The sequence below is a fragment of the Tympanuchus pallidicinctus genome, unplaced genomic scaffold (assembly GCF_026119805.1).
Source record: "Tympanuchus pallidicinctus isolate F22 unplaced genomic scaffold, pur_lepc_1.0 scaffold1, whole genome shotgun sequence".
Taxonomy (NCBI): Eukaryota; Metazoa; Chordata; class Aves; order Galliformes; family Phasianidae; genus Tympanuchus; species Tympanuchus pallidicinctus.
This window is the reverse complement of record NW_026294618.1, coordinates 102,522,351-102,542,339: the sequence shown is the minus strand read 5'-3', so window position 1 is coordinate 102,542,339 and position 19,989 is coordinate 102,522,351. Positions and strand designations below refer to the sequence as shown.

The following is a 19,989-nucleotide window of genomic DNA, read 5'->3' as shown; positions in this document are numbered from 1 at the left end:
TTAGATGGAAATGATGGTGCAGAATGGGAGATCAAGATTAGTCCCAGTAGGAAACATTCTGATATACGTAGCACTGGGATGAAATACAAAAGTGAGGCTCTCTCCTCTAGTTAGTCCAGGTTTACTCTCGTAAGTGAGACAGTTGAACTGGAAATTGCAGGTCTGACTCAGTGCAGTCACTGGTAGAACTGGTGTAGGTCAGAAAAATGGGAGGAGTTTGCTGTTATCCGGAGGTTGAATTAATACTGTGTGTTGAATCGTAAGGGTGGCTGCATGGGCTTTGATCTAGACATGTGAAAGTAACTATTCTGAGAACTGCCTTATGCTGTCTGCTTGCATCTCTGACCAATCCAGATATTAGAGAAAATGCTCACACGTGTATTTTACAAGATTACAATGACACATTCAGTTTAATATTCCAATGATTGTTGAACTGTTAATCTGAAGGTGCTAACAGTGGCTGTTGTATAAGTCTAACTTCTGAAAGCCTCTAAGCAGTAATGCACTATCCTCATTTTTATCTGCTTATTCAGTTTAAAGAATGAGACAATTTACCTTTTAGAATTTTTGCTCACCCCTTGCTTTTTAAATAAATTAAACATTATTTTATGTGTGGCTTTTAACATACTAATGGATTCATTTAGACCTGCCACACAGAGGCTGAGCTGCTAATTCATACATATTTATTTCTTTTTCTTGAAATCAATAACGATGTGATTTTTAGGATGCTTTGGAAATACTAAAAATCAGAGCTATTTCTGTGTGCATGCATCTGTTTGCCTCAGCTGATTGTTAGGACAGGGAATGTCACACTTACCTTTTCTGGTCTATGCAAACTCAGTGTGATAATCTTAGCTCATCTCCCAGCGGAGCGAGTATCCGTGTCACGAATGTCACCTTTGAAACTGGCACTAATTGGCATTCATGTTGGAAGTCTCAGTGGAATGGCCATAGACACAAGGTGAAATTTTGGCTCTGTTGAAGGCAACAGGAGTTTTGTCATTGACTTTAATAGGGTCAGGGCTTCTTCCAGAGACTGAGCCGCCCCTCATGCAGATGTTCATACTGGGTTGGGAGCTTCAAACCCTCTGTGTTTGCTCATGACTAATGAAATGTTTTGCTGCTAACTTCTGTCCTTCCCATGCCAGGATCAAGTCCTCTTTTGTAAGGACAGAGTAAATAAGCCCAGAGAAGATCTCCACTTCCTCTTGCTCTATCCTCCCCTTCTCTCTTCTTCCTACTTCTTCACAATGATTTTCCAGACCCAGTGCAAAAGTCTTCCATGATCTGTCAGTTCTTCTTTTATTCTCTTCTTTTAACCACTCTGTTTTTTAGACTCTCTGCTTTCAAGTATGCTCTTGCTCCTTTGTCTTGAAAAAATATTTCACTGTTTTCAAACATTGAAACATTCAAATATTGAAAAATATTGAAAAATTCCTGCAATGCAGTCTGCCTTTGTAACAACCCACTGATCTCCTCCTGCCATTCATCTTCATATTCACAGAGGTTTAGTTTGTTCCCATTATCTTAAATACCTTCTCTTTTCTTAGCTGCCTCTCATTTATAATAAATAAGCTTTTCAAGTTCCTGTGCCATCCAAGGTCAATCTTTGCCATCTTTATCTTGTTCTCTCCCTCCCAACATTTGACTTCTGTAATTCTCTTCTTTCATTTCTGATTTTGCTTTGAAGACTCATCCTTACTGATGGCTCCTTGATTTTTTGTGCTCCCTTTGCTACTTGCTCACCTCTTTGCCCAAGCAGAGGTACCTGTGTGAGAGTCCCCAGTGCACGTGGCCTTCTGTCTCTCTCTGTGTCTGCCAGTAATGCTCTTATCCAGGCTTTCATAACCATCTGCTGCCATACATCCCACTGTCACTTCAGTAGTGATTTGAATTCTTAAGGTCACTTACTTAGCATTTCTTCTTGATTTTCAGATGCCATCTCCTTTATCAGTTCTGTGACATCACCTCCTAAGCTGTCTCCAGGATGCTCAGTTCTCACACCTTGCTGCCCCTTTTGCCATTGTTTCTATTTCCCACGATTTTTTCATCGCTGCCAAGCTAAAAATGTTGTGGCCACCCCCATTTTTGAAGGTCGATGTCTGCAGGTTCTCCTTACGTCCTCCCTCCCACCTGCACTGCTGCTTGACAGTACCACTCCGCAGCCAGCAGCTTCCTAGATTCTCCACTGCCTGCTATAACAAATTCAAGCTATTAAAAAACCCTTGGAAATGTATTGCTTGAAGTTCTGTTGTTATTTATTTGTACTCCATTTAGCCAACTGCTTCTCCCATTCTTCTCTTTTACAGGTTTCCTCTGTCTCATTTCTCCTCTCTTTGCACTTTCTGCTGATGCCATTCCATAGACAAGGAGGCATTTTTTAATGTCACCCAAGAACAATTTTTTCTTTTGCTTCTGAAATCTTTCATTAAAACTTGCCTCTAAACTTCTAAGTGCACCTTTTTCTCAGTCAGACAGAGGCCTTAACGCACCAGCAGGCCAGAAATGTGACATGGCCAGGGGCACTCAGTGCAATCTCTTCTCTTGTGCCAGTAGCAGCTCTGAAGAAGTCAGATGTCTGCACCTTGCAAACTGGAACCAGTGGAGATGAGAGAGCAGCGCAGGCCTTGCATTTGTAGTGTGTGGGAGGTACTCAGGGCAGTACATTACAGGGGTGTATGGATGTAAAATCATCAATTTAGGGGAAGGAAAAAAAGCAAAAAACAAGTTCATGCAGTGAAGCCTGAAGAAAAGTTGAAAGCAGGACTTGCCAGCTATACAACTAACCTGTTATCTCTATACTGTTTAGAAAGAATTCCGTTAAGAGCTAGGAGCTCCTGGCACTCACAGTTGCTTGTTGTGACGAGGAAAGAAGTTGTTATACAGAACTTGGGGTTTTACTGGGTGAGATTTTATGGCTATGACTATATTGGAGTTAGAAAGAGAGTCTCAGGGACTTTTATAGAGCAGGACGATTTTTTTGCATAGGGTTTTGTTTTATTCTACCAATTTCACCCAGCTGAATTTAAAGGAGGGGGGGTGACAGCTAAGCTCCTTAGGACAGACATAATGATGTGTGGGCTGTTAAGTGAGATTATTAGAAATAATCCCTCTGGTATAGGCAGTATATATAATGATATAGAGAGCTCTTGCTTCAACATGTGGCACACTTTAGCATCGTGATCTAGAGGCTGTCTAAGTTGTGAGCCAAGAGTGTGGATGCGCTGCAGGTAAGCGAGTCACCTTCCAGTTCCTTCAGGGCTGCCCTTGGCTTTGGAAATTCAGGTCAGATGGATATATCCTATATTCTGCAAAGGACTTTGTTGCACCAAGGTCGTGATACAGTTTGGACAAGGTCAAGAGCTGAAGAATTGAAGTGGTGAGAGCTACAGAAACATGACTGGAGGGGTCCGATCCAGGTTCCCAGCCTGCTTTCAAGTACAACGTGCCAAAATGTTGAAAGTGAATAAAGCTTTCCCTCTACAGGAAATGAAATGATTCTGTTTAAGAGTGAAGGGCCTTTAAGTCAATACAGGCCTAATCAAAGGCTCACGACCCCTTCAGTGCAGCAGATGACCACGCAGTGCTGTATTTATCTATGAGCTCTGAGAATATGTGTGGCTTACCCTGTGCAATTCCAGCAGCAAGTAAATATTTCCAGCCACATTCAGAATGTGCCTTAGAAAGGACCTTAAAAAGACATCTCTCTGCTACCCAATGGGCCATTGCAAATACCCATCTTGAGCAATAAAAGGTGAAGCACACCTGTGGGGCTGGAGTTAGAAATCATGCTTCCCACTGAGCTCAAAAGAAAGTTTGTGCATTCCTGCTGCACAAGGTCATTTCATGTATTGGAGGCTGATGTCCTGTGCATTCAGAGGAACAAATCCTCTGGTCGTGTAAAGCATCCCCAGCTCCACAGAGCAGCTATGACAATTTACACCAGCTGAGGTGCTGCTCAGCGTTTTCAGTTATGGGCATTATTTACTCTTGGCTAGTTAGAGTTCCTCTGGAGCTGTTGCAACACAGGGTGGGTGTAAATCTTTCTTTAGATGCCTTTGGAGCTCATAGAAGATGGCATGCCTATCTATAAAGTGGAAGTATCCTTAAGCATATGCCTGGTGTAACCTCGCAGTGGTGTTGGAATAATCTGTAATACAAATACTTTTACCTAAATGAAGATTTCCAAATGCAAATTGTGCCCACTAAAAAGATACCACACAGGATAGTTGCATAGTGAATTGCAGAATCATAGAATGATCACTGTGTTTTCACATCTGTCTCTTTAAGCACTGAGGTCCCAGAACAAAGCTAGTTCCTCATCCACCCAAGTGTGTTATGCCAACTTATTTGTTTTTAAAGTTGCTTAGTCAGGGCATAGTGACAGCCACTTTTTAAATTGAAAGAAGTTTGTTACAGTTAAACAGCAGCTGCATGTAGACAACACCTGAAGTGCTGTCACAGAGCATGAGATTTCAATGCCCTTTCTGGGCTTGGTATGGAAACTGTCCTTTACAAAACTGTTTCTAAGTAACATAAAGGAGAAAAAGTAGGTCCAAGTCAAAGAAAAAATATTTCCTTAGCAGTTTCTGATTGTAACAGTGCTAAATTACAGTGTAACTTCCCAAGAGTGTCCTCACAGGTTATTTATACTGTAACACATAAAATCATTCCATTAGTGAGGTGGCTATTTTTGTAATCAGTTTTGAAGAATGTGCTCCATCATCGAAAATGTTTTGATTTAAGTGCATATTGAGGAGCAGTCTAAAAGTTACACTCTGAATTACTCCTTAAAATAAGTCACCTGGTACATTCATGCAATGTGGGTTGCATTTTGGCTCTGCATAATTAAATTCTTGTCTAAAGTTGTCATTAAGTTGCAGTAAGTATCGAAGCCAGCATCATTTTAGAATTAGATTTACTTCTTCATTTTATCTGATGAATATTCAGCAATGGAAAATTAATTAAAATGTGCATGCATACGTATAAGAGGGTTGGGCTGGTGGTTTCAGCTGATGGAGGAGCCAGACTGACAACAGCCTCTGCCAGCCTGGAGATAGCTGGGGGAAGTGCAGAGAAAGGCACAAGGTACTGCACAAGGCTTGTTGGGGGATGGAAACCTCAGGCCCTCTCCCTCCTTCTCCTGTTCCTAGGTCAAAGATAATATCCGATTTCTTTACTAACTAGTGAACCCCTAGACTTCCTATGAATAAAGAAAATTGGGCAAATTTGGAGGCTGGCAATAATCTTTATTTCTATGTGCTGAAGACATCATGAGTGCAACGCTACCATTGAATGAAAGGAATAGGGAAATCTCACTAGCAGACTAGGAGATAGGAGTCCTTTAGAGAATATAAAAAACAATGATGGTTTTTAGAACCTTGATGGAACAGAGAGAGTTGATGGAAAAGGAAGTCTCAAAAAATCCCTTTATCTCCAGAAAAGCTCAGGTGTGCATTCCTTCTTACCAGTCACTTGGGTATCCATGCTGCATTCTCATGCTATAAATGACTCAGCTGAAGAATCTTCAGTTGCAACATTCATCTTTTAGAATCTTAATTAGTTTGTAAGAAATCAGGCTTGATTACTTTCAGTGCTCACAAAAGCAATTGTGATTCTTCTGGAACGTGGACAGGCAAATTGCTGTGATGACATATATATCCGATGCGTCTTCCAAGAATCTCTCTCTCCTTGCATGACTGTTTGAGTCTCTCCATCTCCCAAATGTATGCTTGTTTGACATTTTTATAACTAACAGGTGTTTTATGTAGCTTTGTTAGAGCCTCAGACTTTCTCAAGAAAGTGAAAAAAGGGTTTGTCATTACCTGGTCTGCTCTGATTGACATTATCTTAAACCATCTCCAAATTTCTTTCCACTCACCTCCATAACTCTTTCTGCAGGCTGTCCTCCAACTTTTCTTCATATCTGTGTGGTTATCTGTTAGAAAACTGTTACTTAGATAGACTTTTTAATGAGTTATATTATCAGGATTTGACACTCTAATGCAGTTTACTCAAACTTTCTTTATCTCTATAAATTTTTGTCAGTGATGTGGAGCCTCTCATAAATTTCACATGCATAGATTGTTGTACAGCATATATGGTCTTGCTTTTCTCATTCACCCTGCACGCCTCCTTCAAAGGCAGGCCAGATATCCCCCTCAACGTCTACAGATTACAGATTGCACAGCCTTACCACATCAAATGCCATATCCTTAAATGTCAGGAGTGGATGACTTACGCCGTAGAAAATATCTGAGTTTAAGAACTAAACTAAACCAGAAGTGAATGTAAATTTGAAACCTAGGAGATAGCTCCAATCTTCTGTATAGGGGCAAGAAGTCTGACGTGGAAGCCTTAACAGGACAAGATTCCTAACAGTTGTATTATAAATGCAACCTTTCTCCATCAGAAACTTCAAAAAATGTGCGTAAACAATTTCTGATAAACGCAGTGCTGTTTTAGTAGATTTATGTGCTAAAGACAAGAACTACTTACAATAATGAAATGCAATAGGCTCAATTCTCTGCTTGCCTGAGTCACTCCATTACCTCCAGAGCTGGAAGGAAATTGCAGCAGGAGGAGAATCAGGCCCTTAATGGTCTGCAGGCTGCCATGCTGCCGTTACACGCAGACAATAGTCAAAGAAATTTATATTTAGTTCCACGAGAACAGTACATTAGGTATTCCTAAGTGTTTTATGAGGCAGGACTTTTCTGACTGTTCTGACAAAAACAAGCATGCGTAGGAACCGGAGCTTTGAGCAAATATTGCAGTTATGATTTACAGCACAATTGCCGGAGTCCTCCTGGCTTCATCCTTGATGGCTACTTACTCAGGCTGTCATTTTTAGCTCCACAGATTCTATCTGCTATGGCCTCTTCTACGAACACTGGATTCACTGGAGTGTGGTACAAACAATGCAGCTCTCAAACAATGAAGCATTTGTGTTCATTTTCTTCTATTTTATCTTTGGAATTCTACTATTTAGGTCACTATCTGTTGCTTCCAGCTATTCTTTCCTGACAAATTGTAGCTCTTTTTAGGCTTAAAAAAAGATATAATCAATGAATTCATCTATGTTATTCCTCTGGGTATAAAGGTCTAGATGTAATAAGTGGTGCACATAGTATAAGATTACATTGACATTCCTGAAGTGCAGCCCCAAGATTAATTGTGCTTTGTAGACCAAAACTTTGAGAGCTGCTGGATTCTTGCCTCTTTGAAAATCTGACATAAATAACGCAATAAAAAAAAGTCACCAAATTTCTCAAATGCTTTAAACGGGGTCCATTCACCAGCATGAACTGAAAGGTTGTGTATGAATAGATGTATTTTCTAACATATACAATTTTAGATATAGGTAAGAATAATGATGAATAGGTTCTTTACTCCACTATACCTGTCTATGTAAAATAAAAAATCAGCACAGGTTTTAGCTGAAAAAGATAATCCTTGTATTTTAGTGAGAAACATCCCTCACAGCAAGATTATTTCAAAGCCCATGAAATAAAAGTTATACTCAGGTATGGGGACATACAGGATTTCCATTTCCATTTAAACTGAAGCCTTCTGATTGCTCATGTAAAAATTACTGTGCTCTGAATGAAATGAAGATGAGTCCTTAAGCAAACAGTCATAAATTAATTTATAATGAAACATGACAGTCATAATTTAATTTGGGTTGTATTTAAGATTGTTGTTACTATTCGTATAGGTCCTTTTTGCCTGGAGGAAGATGTGGCTTCATAGCGGAATGCCAGCTATTGAAATACCAAACTTTTTACACGTACATGTGTATTAATTAATTGCAATCATGTAGATACTTTCCTAATGAAGAACTGTTGTTTCCTGCAAGCAGTGAGACAAGAGCTTGCATGACTGAGGCTGGCACACGCAGTATGGATGGGTTGCCAAGAAGGGTGCCGAGCAAAATGTGCAGAATCTGTTGGGTTGTGGGGCTGCTTCTCCCCTTCCTTCCTCAGGGTGAGCAGAAGGGGTGGACCAGGGCAGCAAGCAGGAAGGATGCAGGTTTTGTGCTTCTCATCTGGTCCACGTAGATTCCAAGCTGCCCATGCACATCACAGCAGCTGGCTGGGCCCAGCACCACAGCCCTGCAGTTTCTGTTCAGCTGATGGCTGGTTTTGTCAGCACAGAACTGAAAGGCACTTTGGGCACCTGAAGTCTGAGCTGCCCTCTCTGTCTGGCCTGTGCCCATTGGGGTAGCTGTACCCCTACGATGCTGTTTGTTCAATGTGGGATTAGGCTAGGTTGAGCTCTTGCCTGCCCACTGCCATGTCTTAAGATCATGGAATATCCCAAGTTGGAAGGATCACTGAGTCCAACCCCTGGCTCCATGCAGCACCACCCAAACCCGACGTTGCTGCCCTCCACTCCCTGTGAGGAGCTGCAGCCACCATGGTGCCTCCCCTCAGCTCCTCTGCTCTGCACTGAGCAAACCCAGGGCCCTCACTGCTCTGCCTGCTGGGCTGCTCTGTGTTCAGTATTCTAGGAAGGATATGAATGTGGTGGGTTTTTTTTCTTTTTTGAGATAAAAGTACCTAGCAGGTGGAATTTTGCTGTTGATATTGTAGATGTTGATATTCTTTGTAGTTATTCCTATGCCAAAATGAGTCTTGCTTTTGCCTTCACTGAGTCCACCAATGAAACTGTAATTGCTTTTCACTTTGACCAGAGATTCCAATAAAAGTGGTATAGAAAGGTTCTAATTTTAAACCAAGAAACAATTTCTCTGTTTCTAATAGCACGAAGTCACAAAAAGACTCTTTAGTTTGTTAATTGGAAGATGATACAGTAGGGCATTTTGGGATAGTAAGGGTGTGACCAGAAGAATCTTATTTAGTCTTGATAGCAGTTAAGAAACCACGATCCCAAAAAACTTGTGATTTCTATTTGGAAAACAGTGTTTAACAATGGCCAAATTAAAGGCCTTGCATTGGAGCATCTATGCCAAAAAATAGGTATTTATGAAAAGAAGTCAAAGCCCGACTGTAATGATTATGTTAATGGGGGAGAGCAGTAGATGCACGAGCTGTAAACTGTCAAAAAGATGTTTCACGCTTACTAGCAAATACCCTTCAATCATGGTTATGCAGCACATAGGAAGTGACCAGGTAAGCAAGTGACAGTAATTCATCAAAAGGTTGATTGCATCTTCCTCCAATTGCAAAGGGCTCTTCGCATATCTCTTCTAAGAACAGAATTCCCCTCATTGTGCACTAAGGTCTTTTCTGCAGCTCCAAGGACAAGTGGGATGGTCAGATCAGTAACAGGATGAGCAAGTGCTGGGTCAGACCAGCATCATTTCAGGACAGCCCCAGTGCCTTACTATTGCCTGTGCCTGAGATCCCTTCATCATCAAACTCTTATTGGGATAAATACAATGTTTGCAACCATGACTTAGTTGGGTTTCATGTGTCTGTCATATGGACCTGCAAATCTGAACTGTTAGAACACTGCCAGCAGAGGTTCCACAGCACGCTATTTTATGTTATCTGATCTGTTAAGTGTGTCATTGTGGTGAAGTTTTCTGAAAGGCTGAAACCATTTTTTCTGGGTTAACTTTTTCAGGAAGCTGATCCAACTCATCATTTGTTGCAACGGCTGGAGCTGGCAGGACAGGGAACTGCAGCCAGAAACTGCAAGTAATGCTCATTTGGCACCAATATGATCTTTGGTGGACATCAGGATTTGATTTTTATAATGCACTAATTAGCACCAACGATGGTGGTTAATACAAAAGCACCTTCAGTAGTTTGAAAAACAACATAGCAGAGTATTTATTCCAGGACCCAACTGCAGATGGTCATGCTTAGAACCACCTAAGCATCCTATGGAAAGGATTTTTAGTTTAAACTGACCACGGGAAGTGGTTTGCTACCACTATAGGTAGAAAAGTGAGGCGTAGAGTAACTGAATAAAACACAAAACTGTAAGGTAAAGTCAATAGAGAATTCCCATTGCGCCAATTTCTCCAGTATTTTTCAGAACACACTAGAGAAATATTAAAAAAAAAAAGAAGTTTAATAACAATTTACAAATATACAATACTTACATTTTCCAAAGTTACAAAAATGGTACATTTAACAGAAACCAAAAGCTTCATCTGACCTTTGGTACATTTCAAAGTTAGTTATTTACAAAGAAAATCACAGTCACTTTTCATAGTGTCACATGTTTACATGTAAGCATCCCTCAGTTAAAAAACATCTCACAGCTTACCCACAGGCACTTTTTGCAGTTTGAGCTCTGCACCCATCTATCACATTGAGAATTCTATCAGCCCCCGTTAAGCTGACATGACATTGCATTATTATGTTTTAACAGACTTCAGTTTGAAGAATATGTATAACCATCATGCTGAACTGATTCTCAGTTGGTGACATTTCACCTGGTGTATTTTGTATTGCTTACAGCTTGGTACAATGACATAGGCTTCCCTTTCTAATTAGCTTGTAACACACGTTAAGAAACAAAAATGGACTAGCTTTATTAGGTAGGACAATTCCATCTCTTCGTAGAGGAAATTAAAAACAAAAGCGTTCTTCCCTTGCTGTTATTTCACCTCATGAAATTTGTATATAAAACCCTTTCTTCACCATGCACTATTTTTGCCTAAAGGTAACAAACAGATCAAGGCTTCCAAAATCTATTCATTTCTATGACTTTTTTAGTTTGCACTTATTTTAACTCAAACTTTAGAAATTTCCCTTGAGAGCAAACACAAGCATTGCATTGTCTGCGTGTGCTTTGAGTGTCATCCTTTAGCTTAAAATATTTCCAGTGAAAGAAATGCAGCCAAAATACATACAGCCCATTTTTGAAGCCTCTTAATTATTAGCGTGCACCATTTTTTTCATGTGGTCATGATTTTTAGAGCATGTAAGTTCAATGCCTAACAGAATGGGAACTCAAAAAGCCTGGAAATTCATTGTTTTGAGGACAGTGTGGGACTACACGTTTCCCACAGGTTTGTTTTAATTAAGACTAAATGCCACTGATATCCTGGTAACGGCTCGGGATCGGGATCTTTTTTTCCATCACGAAATAAGAAAAGCTTGCTGTCAGCAACCGTGGGTGCAGTTTAAAATGCCTTCCATCGTTACAACTTTGCCCTCCCAAGAACTTAGAAACTCCAGTCAAACTGAAGCATCTTTTAAGAACGCCTGCATTCTGGATTTCCTTCTTGCAAGAGCTTCTTGTTTTTTTCTTTCAATTTCTTCTTGAGAACATTTTCTGTGTTTCTGTTCCACCATAGACACTGTAAATAAAAAACATACATTTAGGACCCTACAACTTTTTGTTTTGTTTGTTTTGTTTTTTCCAATATTTATTTCAACTCATCTGTTTTCAGTGTGTGAAGATACATAGCAAGAGCACACTATTGTGACATGCCAGGCACCCAAGCCCATCTATCCTGTCCCCAGGGCAGAAGGGGGATAAGATGCATGACCTTTGCAGTGCTGCTGATTACTACCTCACAATGAAGGTATGGGGGGGGGGTGCAGACATTTGCTTCAAGGAAATTTTAGTTGGCTGCCCTTCAAGTGAACCTTGTGACACGAGGAGTCAACACAGGAGACGGCAGTGGGTTAAGAAAATTAAGGCTATTGGAATGAAAAGGGCTCTACAATTTAGTGAGTTAGAGAGATGGGCATCGAGATGGTATAGACACAGGGTCAGATATAGTACAGGTGTCACACAAATAAAACCAGAAAGGTTGAAAAAAGGTCAGAAGGAGCAATAAAAATTGTCAAAGGAGACAAGAACATGATAGCTAAACGTAATATTTTATATGTTGTGTTACAGAACTATAAATTCCTGTACAATAAAATCCTGACCTCATTGGAACCAACAGGAAGGCTCCCATCATTCTTCAGGTCAAGAATTTTACCATTTTTATGCACCCATTTTCAATTAATGTATTCATAATAAGTAGTTTTCCAGACTGGATAAACACAACAAAGGCTCAATTTGATTCTTAAGAAAAGATGATTTACAGATGTCCATTACATATTAGTTTTTGCAATGACTGCTTAATACCCAGCCTTCCATTGCAGCAAGGTCTTTTCACAAACAGCTTAAGATAGAGGAAAGTTCTGTTGTTTCTCTGGAAATAAAATCTAAGCTAAGAGAGCACTTTCTATTTCATAAATACATTCTCTAAAGCATTCTGCAGAATGACGATTTAACTCCCCCCCCCTCCCATCCAAAATGGTTTATTTCCATTTGTCTACTTCTTTGCTGGGTACAGAAAAGATAAAATAGTGCTTCTTTACATAATGCTGGCTGATGGTTTCCAGGAATTACTTTTTGTTTTTATAACAGCACTTCCTAGCAATTGAGGTTGATACAGTACACTTCAAAAGGCCCATTTTATCAAAATTAGTACTAATAAATACTCTACCAAGCAATTAGGTCAAGAGAAAGTGAGGACTGACTGAAACTTGGCTTGTTCCACATCCCTCTAGCGAATAACAGTGCTTAGAATATTGCAGACCACTTCAAAATGGTCTGGTCTAGTGACCATCTGGGAGGGTAAATAAAAGGAAGCGTTAGTGTTTGGGCTGATTACACAAGGAATATTTCACTGGCAATTCTGGTCACAGAGCAAATAACAATACACGCCTCGGTTTCAGAATGATTCGAGGTTCCAATTTCCAGGCATACAATAAAAAGAAATTGGCATTCTGTATCATTTGCTGCCTTTTCCCTGCCTCACCATAAACCGGGGTTTTAAAATCATGGCTGAGATAAATAATTTTTAATGTTTTTTATTTTTTTTCCCAATACATACTGCTAATTCAAGCACTGACTTGCACTACAGCACTCACTGAGTACCAAAATGCTTTGAAGTAACTCAGAGCACAGTATGCTGAGTGCTGCCATCAGAGTATACCTGATTCTAGTGGTTCTGAGTGCCTGTGGAGTATGAAGATTTCTGAGAAGCGGAACAAAAATAGGAAAGAAAAGTCCTTAACTACAGGAATTCAAGAAATGTGTCAAGACAGTTTTAAGTTTGGAGAAAGCAACTTCCAAATTCTCATTAGTACATTTACTATTGCCTAAACTGAATGGATAAATATTGAAATCTATTTTAAGTTGAAACATGGTATAAACTTATCCTGTAACTTCCTGTGCACAATGAGGAAAAAAATAACAACAGAAAAGCAGTTCAGCAGTGATTCAATATCTAAGGCACGCACCTGATGTAGGCAATGCAAAAGACTCTGAAAGGTGCCTCTTGAAAGGTGGTTTTGTATTTTCAGGCTTGCTGTGCGAGGTCACATTCACCTGATTCTTACTTCCTTCCAATCCCTGAAGAGCAATTCCAATGCCAGAATGACTCCCTGGATTTTCAGGCCCTACATGAAGAGCTCTCTGAGAACTGTCAGTCTTTCGAAACTTAAACTTTGAAGGCAGAAGTGACATGCTGTTACCAGAACTGTTATTTGGCATCTTTCCTGCATTATACAAAAGATGCTGGCTCTCTAACGATTTGCTACAAAAAATGTTTATTGCATTAGCTGGGCTTGCTTCAGAACTAGTTTCTTTTGCCGGCACAGAGTTTGACCTGTGCCATTTTCCTGAAGCACTCCTTCTAGTATCTTCGGAAGCAGCTTGATGATAGTTTTTTGACAGTGTGTATTTACTCTTCGCTGAAGTACCAGAGGTGGCTGTTAGAGGATTCAGTACGTTTTTACAGTTTGCTACGTGCCCTGTTGCAGTCAGCCCATGTGTAACCCTTAAGTTCCTAGAGTTGTCTAGTGAACGACCATCCTGCTGTGCGTTTCTTTGTTGTGCTGAGGGGTGATCAGATAGTCCTGGTTTAGATGCTGCAAAGCCACTGTCAGCATTTGATCTGGATTGAATACTGGCTCCTTGTATTGTTTTAGTTCTTTCGATTCCTTGTTTAACTTCGTGGTTCTGAGTCTGCTTTTCTACATCATCACATACCTGATACAATAATTCATCGTCCTCGCAGTTTGCATCCCAAAGACTATCAGATTCACAAAACATGTCTAAAACCTCATCAGAGAATTTTGGTTCATTCCAGTCATCAAATGACAGAGGACATTTCTTTGGTATTTCAGCTGGATTTAAGTGACCTGTATTGACATTAGGTTTCGTATTGGTAGAAACACTGGTTGACTCACAGAAAACAACATGTGTGTCATTCCCTGGTTTTTCAGTCTGAGGTCTACGAGAATGAGATCTTGAAGGACAAAGAGGAACAAGGTTACCTTTAGGCTCAACAGTTCCATTTCCATTCTTCGCTTGAGACTGCATTGAAACAGGAATACAGTTAAAATTGTTGTTGGGGGCACTTCTCCAAGCAGAATCCATGCTTGCCATCTTTGAGTTTTCCATCTTATTATAAGGCTTTTGTAAAGAAAGAGATTTTGCAACATTTTGTGCATTTTTACTAGGATGCTTCAAAGGTGAAAACTGGAAACTGTTAGATTTGTGTACGCTCTCCAAACAAATTACTGAAGTAGAATTACTTCTTTCCTTTGTTCTGCTGGCATCACTGGAACCCTGCACAGATGGATTTATAGGAATTGGTGGAGCTTCTTCAATGTTTATCAACTCGGGATTTTGGGTTATTTGCATCACAAAAGAGTCATCTGCCAAAAAGTCTGTATCCCAGTCATCAAAATCATCATTAACTACTCCAGGCTTACTGGAGACCACCAATTCTGTCTTCAAAGAAGAACTTTTTTTTGTCAGCATGTGAGTATCAGTTTTTTGAAAAGCCTGTTTCACACTTCCTAGTGCACGTAGGGTATCTTTTCGACACGCACCTGATCTGCCATTTTGCACGTTTTTAATTTGCTCAGGAAGGTGGTCAATCTCCAAGATACTTTTGTTTTCACAGAAACTGTTATTTAGAGAAATACCTGAGAGCCCTTGGCTTAACTGTCCACTACACTTCTGGGTAGAACAATCAAAAAGAGCATGAAGGGCTATTTCAGCCTCAAGGTCTATAGACTTTTGACTGCTAGACTGACAAGGCTCTACTGTAGGGATGCCAGTGCTTTCTCCAACTGGTTTCAGAGACAGAGCAGTACTTGTTGCAGAAACCTCATCAAGGAGCGATTTCAGGTTCTTGATTTTTGATTCATCTTTGTGATCATTTAAAGACTCGGAGGTGGTCTGGATAAAGCCATGACTAAGCTTCTCTTGTTCATGAACAGCATCTAGCTCTACCAGATTTTTATCAAATTCCTTGGCCAACTTCATGAGCTCCTCTTCAGGACTTTTTATTTTTAGATCTCTAGATGAATAAAACACAAAAGTAAAATAAAATAGAGAAGAGAATCAGACCTATTGAGAAAGTTTTGCTAAGTTCAGCTAAGCTACCCTATATGCTGTTTATTCACTAGTTTAACAACTACTGAGAATAAGACTGAATCCTGCTGCTCTCAATGCACGCAATCCTTTAGATAACTCCCAGTGATAACCACCCAATTAACAAGATAGCAACTGCAAAGTTAAAATCTTTCTGTATGCTAATACACAACCACATGGCTCACTATGCATACTGAAACACCACATAGCCTTTTTACATGAAAACCCAGCTACAATGGGCAAGGCAAAACTCTGACTTACCTTGTACAACACAACTTTGTCCTGGCTCGCACTTTTACTACTCCAGGTGTGCAGGGAATAGCATCCTCACCAATCCACGTCCCCAGAAGGGAGCCTTCATTACAGGCTGCTTTTTCATCCTGGATGATTAGATTTATAATGCTTAGCAATTTGATTTCAGATAAGGATTTGACTAGGCACACACCTTGCATTAGTTAACGTTACTAAATCAATTAAATTGGATCAAATCTATTGAAAGCCAAGGATGGGAGCTAAACCAATACAAGCTAAGCAAGATTACTCCAACACTGTCAACTGATAGTTGTATCAGTTTAATTGTATCAATTTAATGCTGAAACTTCAATTAAAATAATTGAATTTTAGTTTGGTGATTAAATCTAATACTATATTTGCTTCCCAGTCAGGTTTACGAATAATCAGCAATATTCACATTACAAGCTGTGATTTAGTTTATTTACTTTAGTACACAAGTAAGAAGCTACTTAAGATACCCTTATCTTTATCCACTTACAGCAGCATTAACAGATGGAAGAATTTGAAACAGATCATATTTTGTATGGAAAAAAAAATCTGACTTCTTCCATTACAACTCTTAGAAAGGAGCCTTTAAACAGAAATCAAGGATGTTTAGAAATGGAATGAGCTCTTTTTACAGCTTCAACATTCAGGCTGGGATCTGAATTCCTAAATCCAAGAGATACACCACTGCAGCAGTACAGTGAGTACAGGGCCAGAGCCAAATACTGAATGTGAGGAGTGACTGCATGTTAGCCAACAAAGGTAATTTGAACTTCACTGACTATCAGGGTAGTTTTCAGTATGTTTCATTTTTCAAGAAAAAAAGAACGCAAGCAATATATATTAGCAAACCCAGTATGATATCATTTATAGTCATTATAGAACTGTAGTCATTTAAAAGGAAATGACATCCCTTATCAATGATTTTTAATTCTCCTTTCTCACAAATATTCAAAATAGCAAATACATTTAAATGGCTCTGTCAAATAAACAGGCATTTTTGGCACGCCACATTCTACAGACTGTACTAGGAATGACAAGTTCTCTTCTTCCATCTAGTACAATACAAACAATAGACTCCTATTAAAAGACTATCTTCTTTTCATTTTGCAGGCTGTGGATGTCAGTTTGACAGCCAGAAAGAGACGTCAAGAGTGTGGACCTTGGAGTAAAAAACACAAATTACTTAGAATAATGGTGCAGCTTTACTGCATTTATAGCATTGAGCAGCCTCTCTTAGATATCCGAGTCAGATGTTGCCAAGTAAATCCAGTATGTGAAGAAACTATACCTTTTAATGCACAAGTGATTAAGGATATGTAAACCACAATAAATCTTCTAAGATCAGGGGCAATAAGCTGAGTTCTGCAAGTAGAACTTCCTAAATGCAGCTGCAACTAGTCCACTTTCTTCATACATCTTGTTTTTTTAAGAGTCAAATGTTGAGCTTATGATTATAATTCAAGCCAGTTTTATAAACATGTTTCTAGTTATCTGCACACTTGCTTCTTGCCATGTATGTTAGACTACTGTAACTAAAAGGGAGCCTTCAGTAAAAGCACTGTTCTGTTTCAGTACTGCATATACAGAGCATTGTTTTAGAAAGTAACAATTACCTGAGGAGCAATCCTATTAACAATTTCTGAAATTTCTACTGCACATCTACTGGTAAGCTGTTTGGTTTTTCCTTTGCCTAAGAAAATAATAATAATAAAAAAAAAAAACTTAAAAAATGGCAAAACTTTACAATTTATAAAGTTCATTATAGCTCAAATTACACTTGATGAAGTCCGAAGTTCATATAACACTGTACTGAGGAATCTGGGGGATTTTAATAAAAGTAAAATCAAACCAAACACCTCTGGACTCACCAGGTGCTGTCACGATACAAGAAGGGGCATTTTTCCAATAAATTTGGACTTTTATCACAGAATCATTTGACTTAGAAGGGATCTTTAAAGGCCATGCAGTCCAACTGCCCTCCAATGAATAGGGAAACCTACAGGACTATCAGGTGCTCAGAGTTCCATTCAGCCTTAGCTTGAATGTCTCCAGGGATGGGGCATCCATGATATCTCTGAGCAACGTGTGTCAGTGCCTCACCACCCTTACTGTAAAAACCTTCTTCCTTATGTCCAATCTAAATCTCCCATCTGTTAGTTTGAAACTATTTCCCCTTGTTCTGTCACAAGAGACCCTGCTGAAGAGTCTTTTCCCTTCTTCTAATACATTGCAATTGCATTCCCTTGACAGGCACCCTGAAGTCTGAATTTTGTTAATATTACCTATTCCACGTGCAATTGGTGAATGAGGATCCCAAAAGATTTCTTGCTGTATATCAGTGTCATTAATTGGTGAGCTGAAGGTGGGTATTCTGGATTTCCTACTCAGTGATCTCTTTGGAGTTTTATGTAAACATGGCTCTGTGTAAACAGAAACGTGATCCTTATTAAACGATAACAAACACACAGGTGAAGAAACTCAGAATCTAACAGACCCAGGGCGAGGCACAATGGAGATGCTTTCACAGAATCACGGAATCACTAAGGTTGGAAAAGACCCACAGGATCATCCAGTCCAACCATCCACCCATCATCAATAGCTCTCACTAAACCATGTCCCTCAACACAAAATCCAAACGTTCCTTGAACACCTTCAGGATTGGTGAATCCACCACCTCCCTGGGCAGCCCATTCCAGTGCTTGACCACTCTTTCAGAAAAGTAGTATTTCCTTATGTCCAGCCTAAATCTCCCCTGGTGCAGCTTGAAGCCATTTCCTCTGGTCCTATCACTAATGACACGAGAGAAGAGGTCGACCCCCAGCTCACTACAACCTCACTTCAGGTAGTTATAGAGAGCAATGAGGTCTCCCCTGAGCCTCCTCTTCTCCAGGCTGAAGAATCCCAGCTCCTTCAGCTGCTCCTCATATGGCCTGTGTTCCAGACCTCTCACCAGCTTTGTTGCCCTTCTTTGAACATGCTCCAGGGCCTCAATGTCTTTCTTGCAGTGAGGGGCCCAAAACTGGACACAGTACTCGAGGTGCGGCCTCACCAGAGCTGAGTACAGGGAGACAATCACTTCCCTGTTCCTGCTGGCAGTGCTGTTTCTGATACAAGTCAGAATGCCACTGGCCTTGTTGGCCACACTGCTGGCTCATGTTCAGCCAAGCATCGATCAATACCCCCAGGTCCATTTCCTCTACAGTCTTCCAGCCGTTCTGCCCCAAGCCTGGTATGTAGCGTTGCCTGGGATTGTTGTGGCCAAAGTGGAGGACCTGGCATTTAGCCTTGTTGAACCTCATCCCATTGGCCTAGCTATCCAGCCTGTCCAGATCCCTCTGTAGGGCCTCGCTACCCCCAGGCAGATCGACACTTCCAGTCAACTTGGTGTCATCTGCAACCTTACTGAGGGTGCACTTAACAAACTCACAGTCATCGAGGTTCTTTACTTACAGGATGGGTTCTTTCCACTGCAGTTAATGCAGGACAAGATGGTGATATCACATACAGATGACAGGATGCTGACAGCTGGATGCCCAGCATCTAACACTAAATATGAGGACTGCCTATCTTCTTACCCGAAGGAGTACTGTGTGTTAATGAAATGCTATGTAGAGCTATGTTTTTTTCCGCCTCACTCTGTGTCTCACACAGTAAAAGACTGTATAACACTGGTCTGGGTCGAAACACTCACAGGCCCCTGAAAGGCTCTGGGTCCCAACTCCCTGTAGGTGCACCATCCACACGTCTCTGTGCCTCTCCAGGTGGGGCTGATAACAACAAGGACACAGCTGCGCACAACAAGCTCCCAGCTGCCTCAGCCTGCTCTTCACACGGAACCGCCTGCAAAACTTCTAGAACACGCCATCCCTACGCCAGATGCACCCTGCGAGCTGCTCTACGTCGCGGCTCCTCTCCTCCCAGGCCCTGCCCTCCGCGGGGAGCTGCTCGCCGCGCAGACGGGCGGGCAGAGCCGAGGCCGCTCCCGCCGTACCTGCCGCGCCGCGCACCGCCGCCTCCCGCGACGGCGACGGCCGGGGCGCATCCCTGGCGGGCAGGCCGCGGCCCGCGCCGCCCTCCTCGCCTCCGCCGGCCGCCGCCGCCTCTTCCTCCGCGGGACGCTCCGCCGGCCGCCGTCGCCGGCCGAGCCCGTCCTCGCCGCCGCTCCGCCCCCGCAGGGCGGTGAGCCTGGGGCAGGGCTCCCTCCGCCGGCTACCAGGCATGGCGAGCGTTACGGCGGCGCGGCATCCACCGAGCCGCCACCGGCGCCGCCATTTTGCCGGGCAGCCCGCCGGGACAGCGCCGATTGGTCGCCGCTGCACCGCGCCGGGCCACCAT

The 19,989-nt window shown here is 41.3% G+C and overlaps 1 protein-coding gene and 1 long non-coding RNA gene across 3 annotated transcripts in view; one reads left to right on the top strand and one right to left on the bottom strand.

The window, feature by feature from the left end:
- The window catches only part of LOC128076344 (uncharacterized), a 166,403-nt gene extending 148,393 nt beyond the window's left edge, over window positions 1-18,010 (top strand). The window contains exon 3 of one of the 2 annotated variants that reach the window (XR_008204357.1): window positions 17,905-18,010. This is a non-coding gene — a long non-coding RNA (uncharacterized LOC128076344). The remainder of the gene's footprint in view (window positions 1-17,904) is intronic. The other variant, XR_008204358.1, reaches the window with a different exon arrangement.
- Window positions 10,030-19,917, bottom strand: ETAA1 (ETAA1 activator of ATR kinase). The gene is made up of 6 exons (XM_052673814.1): window positions 19,646-19,917; window positions 17,937-18,074; window positions 17,268-17,344; window positions 15,634-15,752; window positions 13,227-15,298; window positions 10,030-11,281 (listed from the first exon to the last, which is right to left on the bottom strand). Exons 1-6 carry the CDS (start codon window positions 19,872-19,874, stop codon window positions 11,160-11,162), a joined length of 2,757 nt encoding a protein of 918 aa, XP_052529774.1. The 5' UTR covers window positions 19,875-19,917; the 3' UTR covers window positions 10,030-11,159.
- Window positions 19,918-19,989: the final 72 nt, after the last annotated feature.

Bases quoted from the DNA above. Each gene is read 5' to 3' on its own strand.
- ETAA1 (XM_052673814.1), bottom strand. From the start codon at position 19,874: ATGCCTGGTAGCCGGCGGAGGGAGCCCTGCCCCAGGCTCACCGCCCTG. The intron at 17,345-17,936 runs GTAATATTAACA...TTATTTTCTTAG, and splicing joins ACCAATTGCACGTGGAATAG to GCAAAGGAAAAACCAAACAG. The intron at 15,299-15,633 runs GTAAGTCAGAGT...TTATTCATCTAG, and splicing joins ACAAAGTTGTGTTGTACAAG to AGATCTAAAAATAAAAAGTC.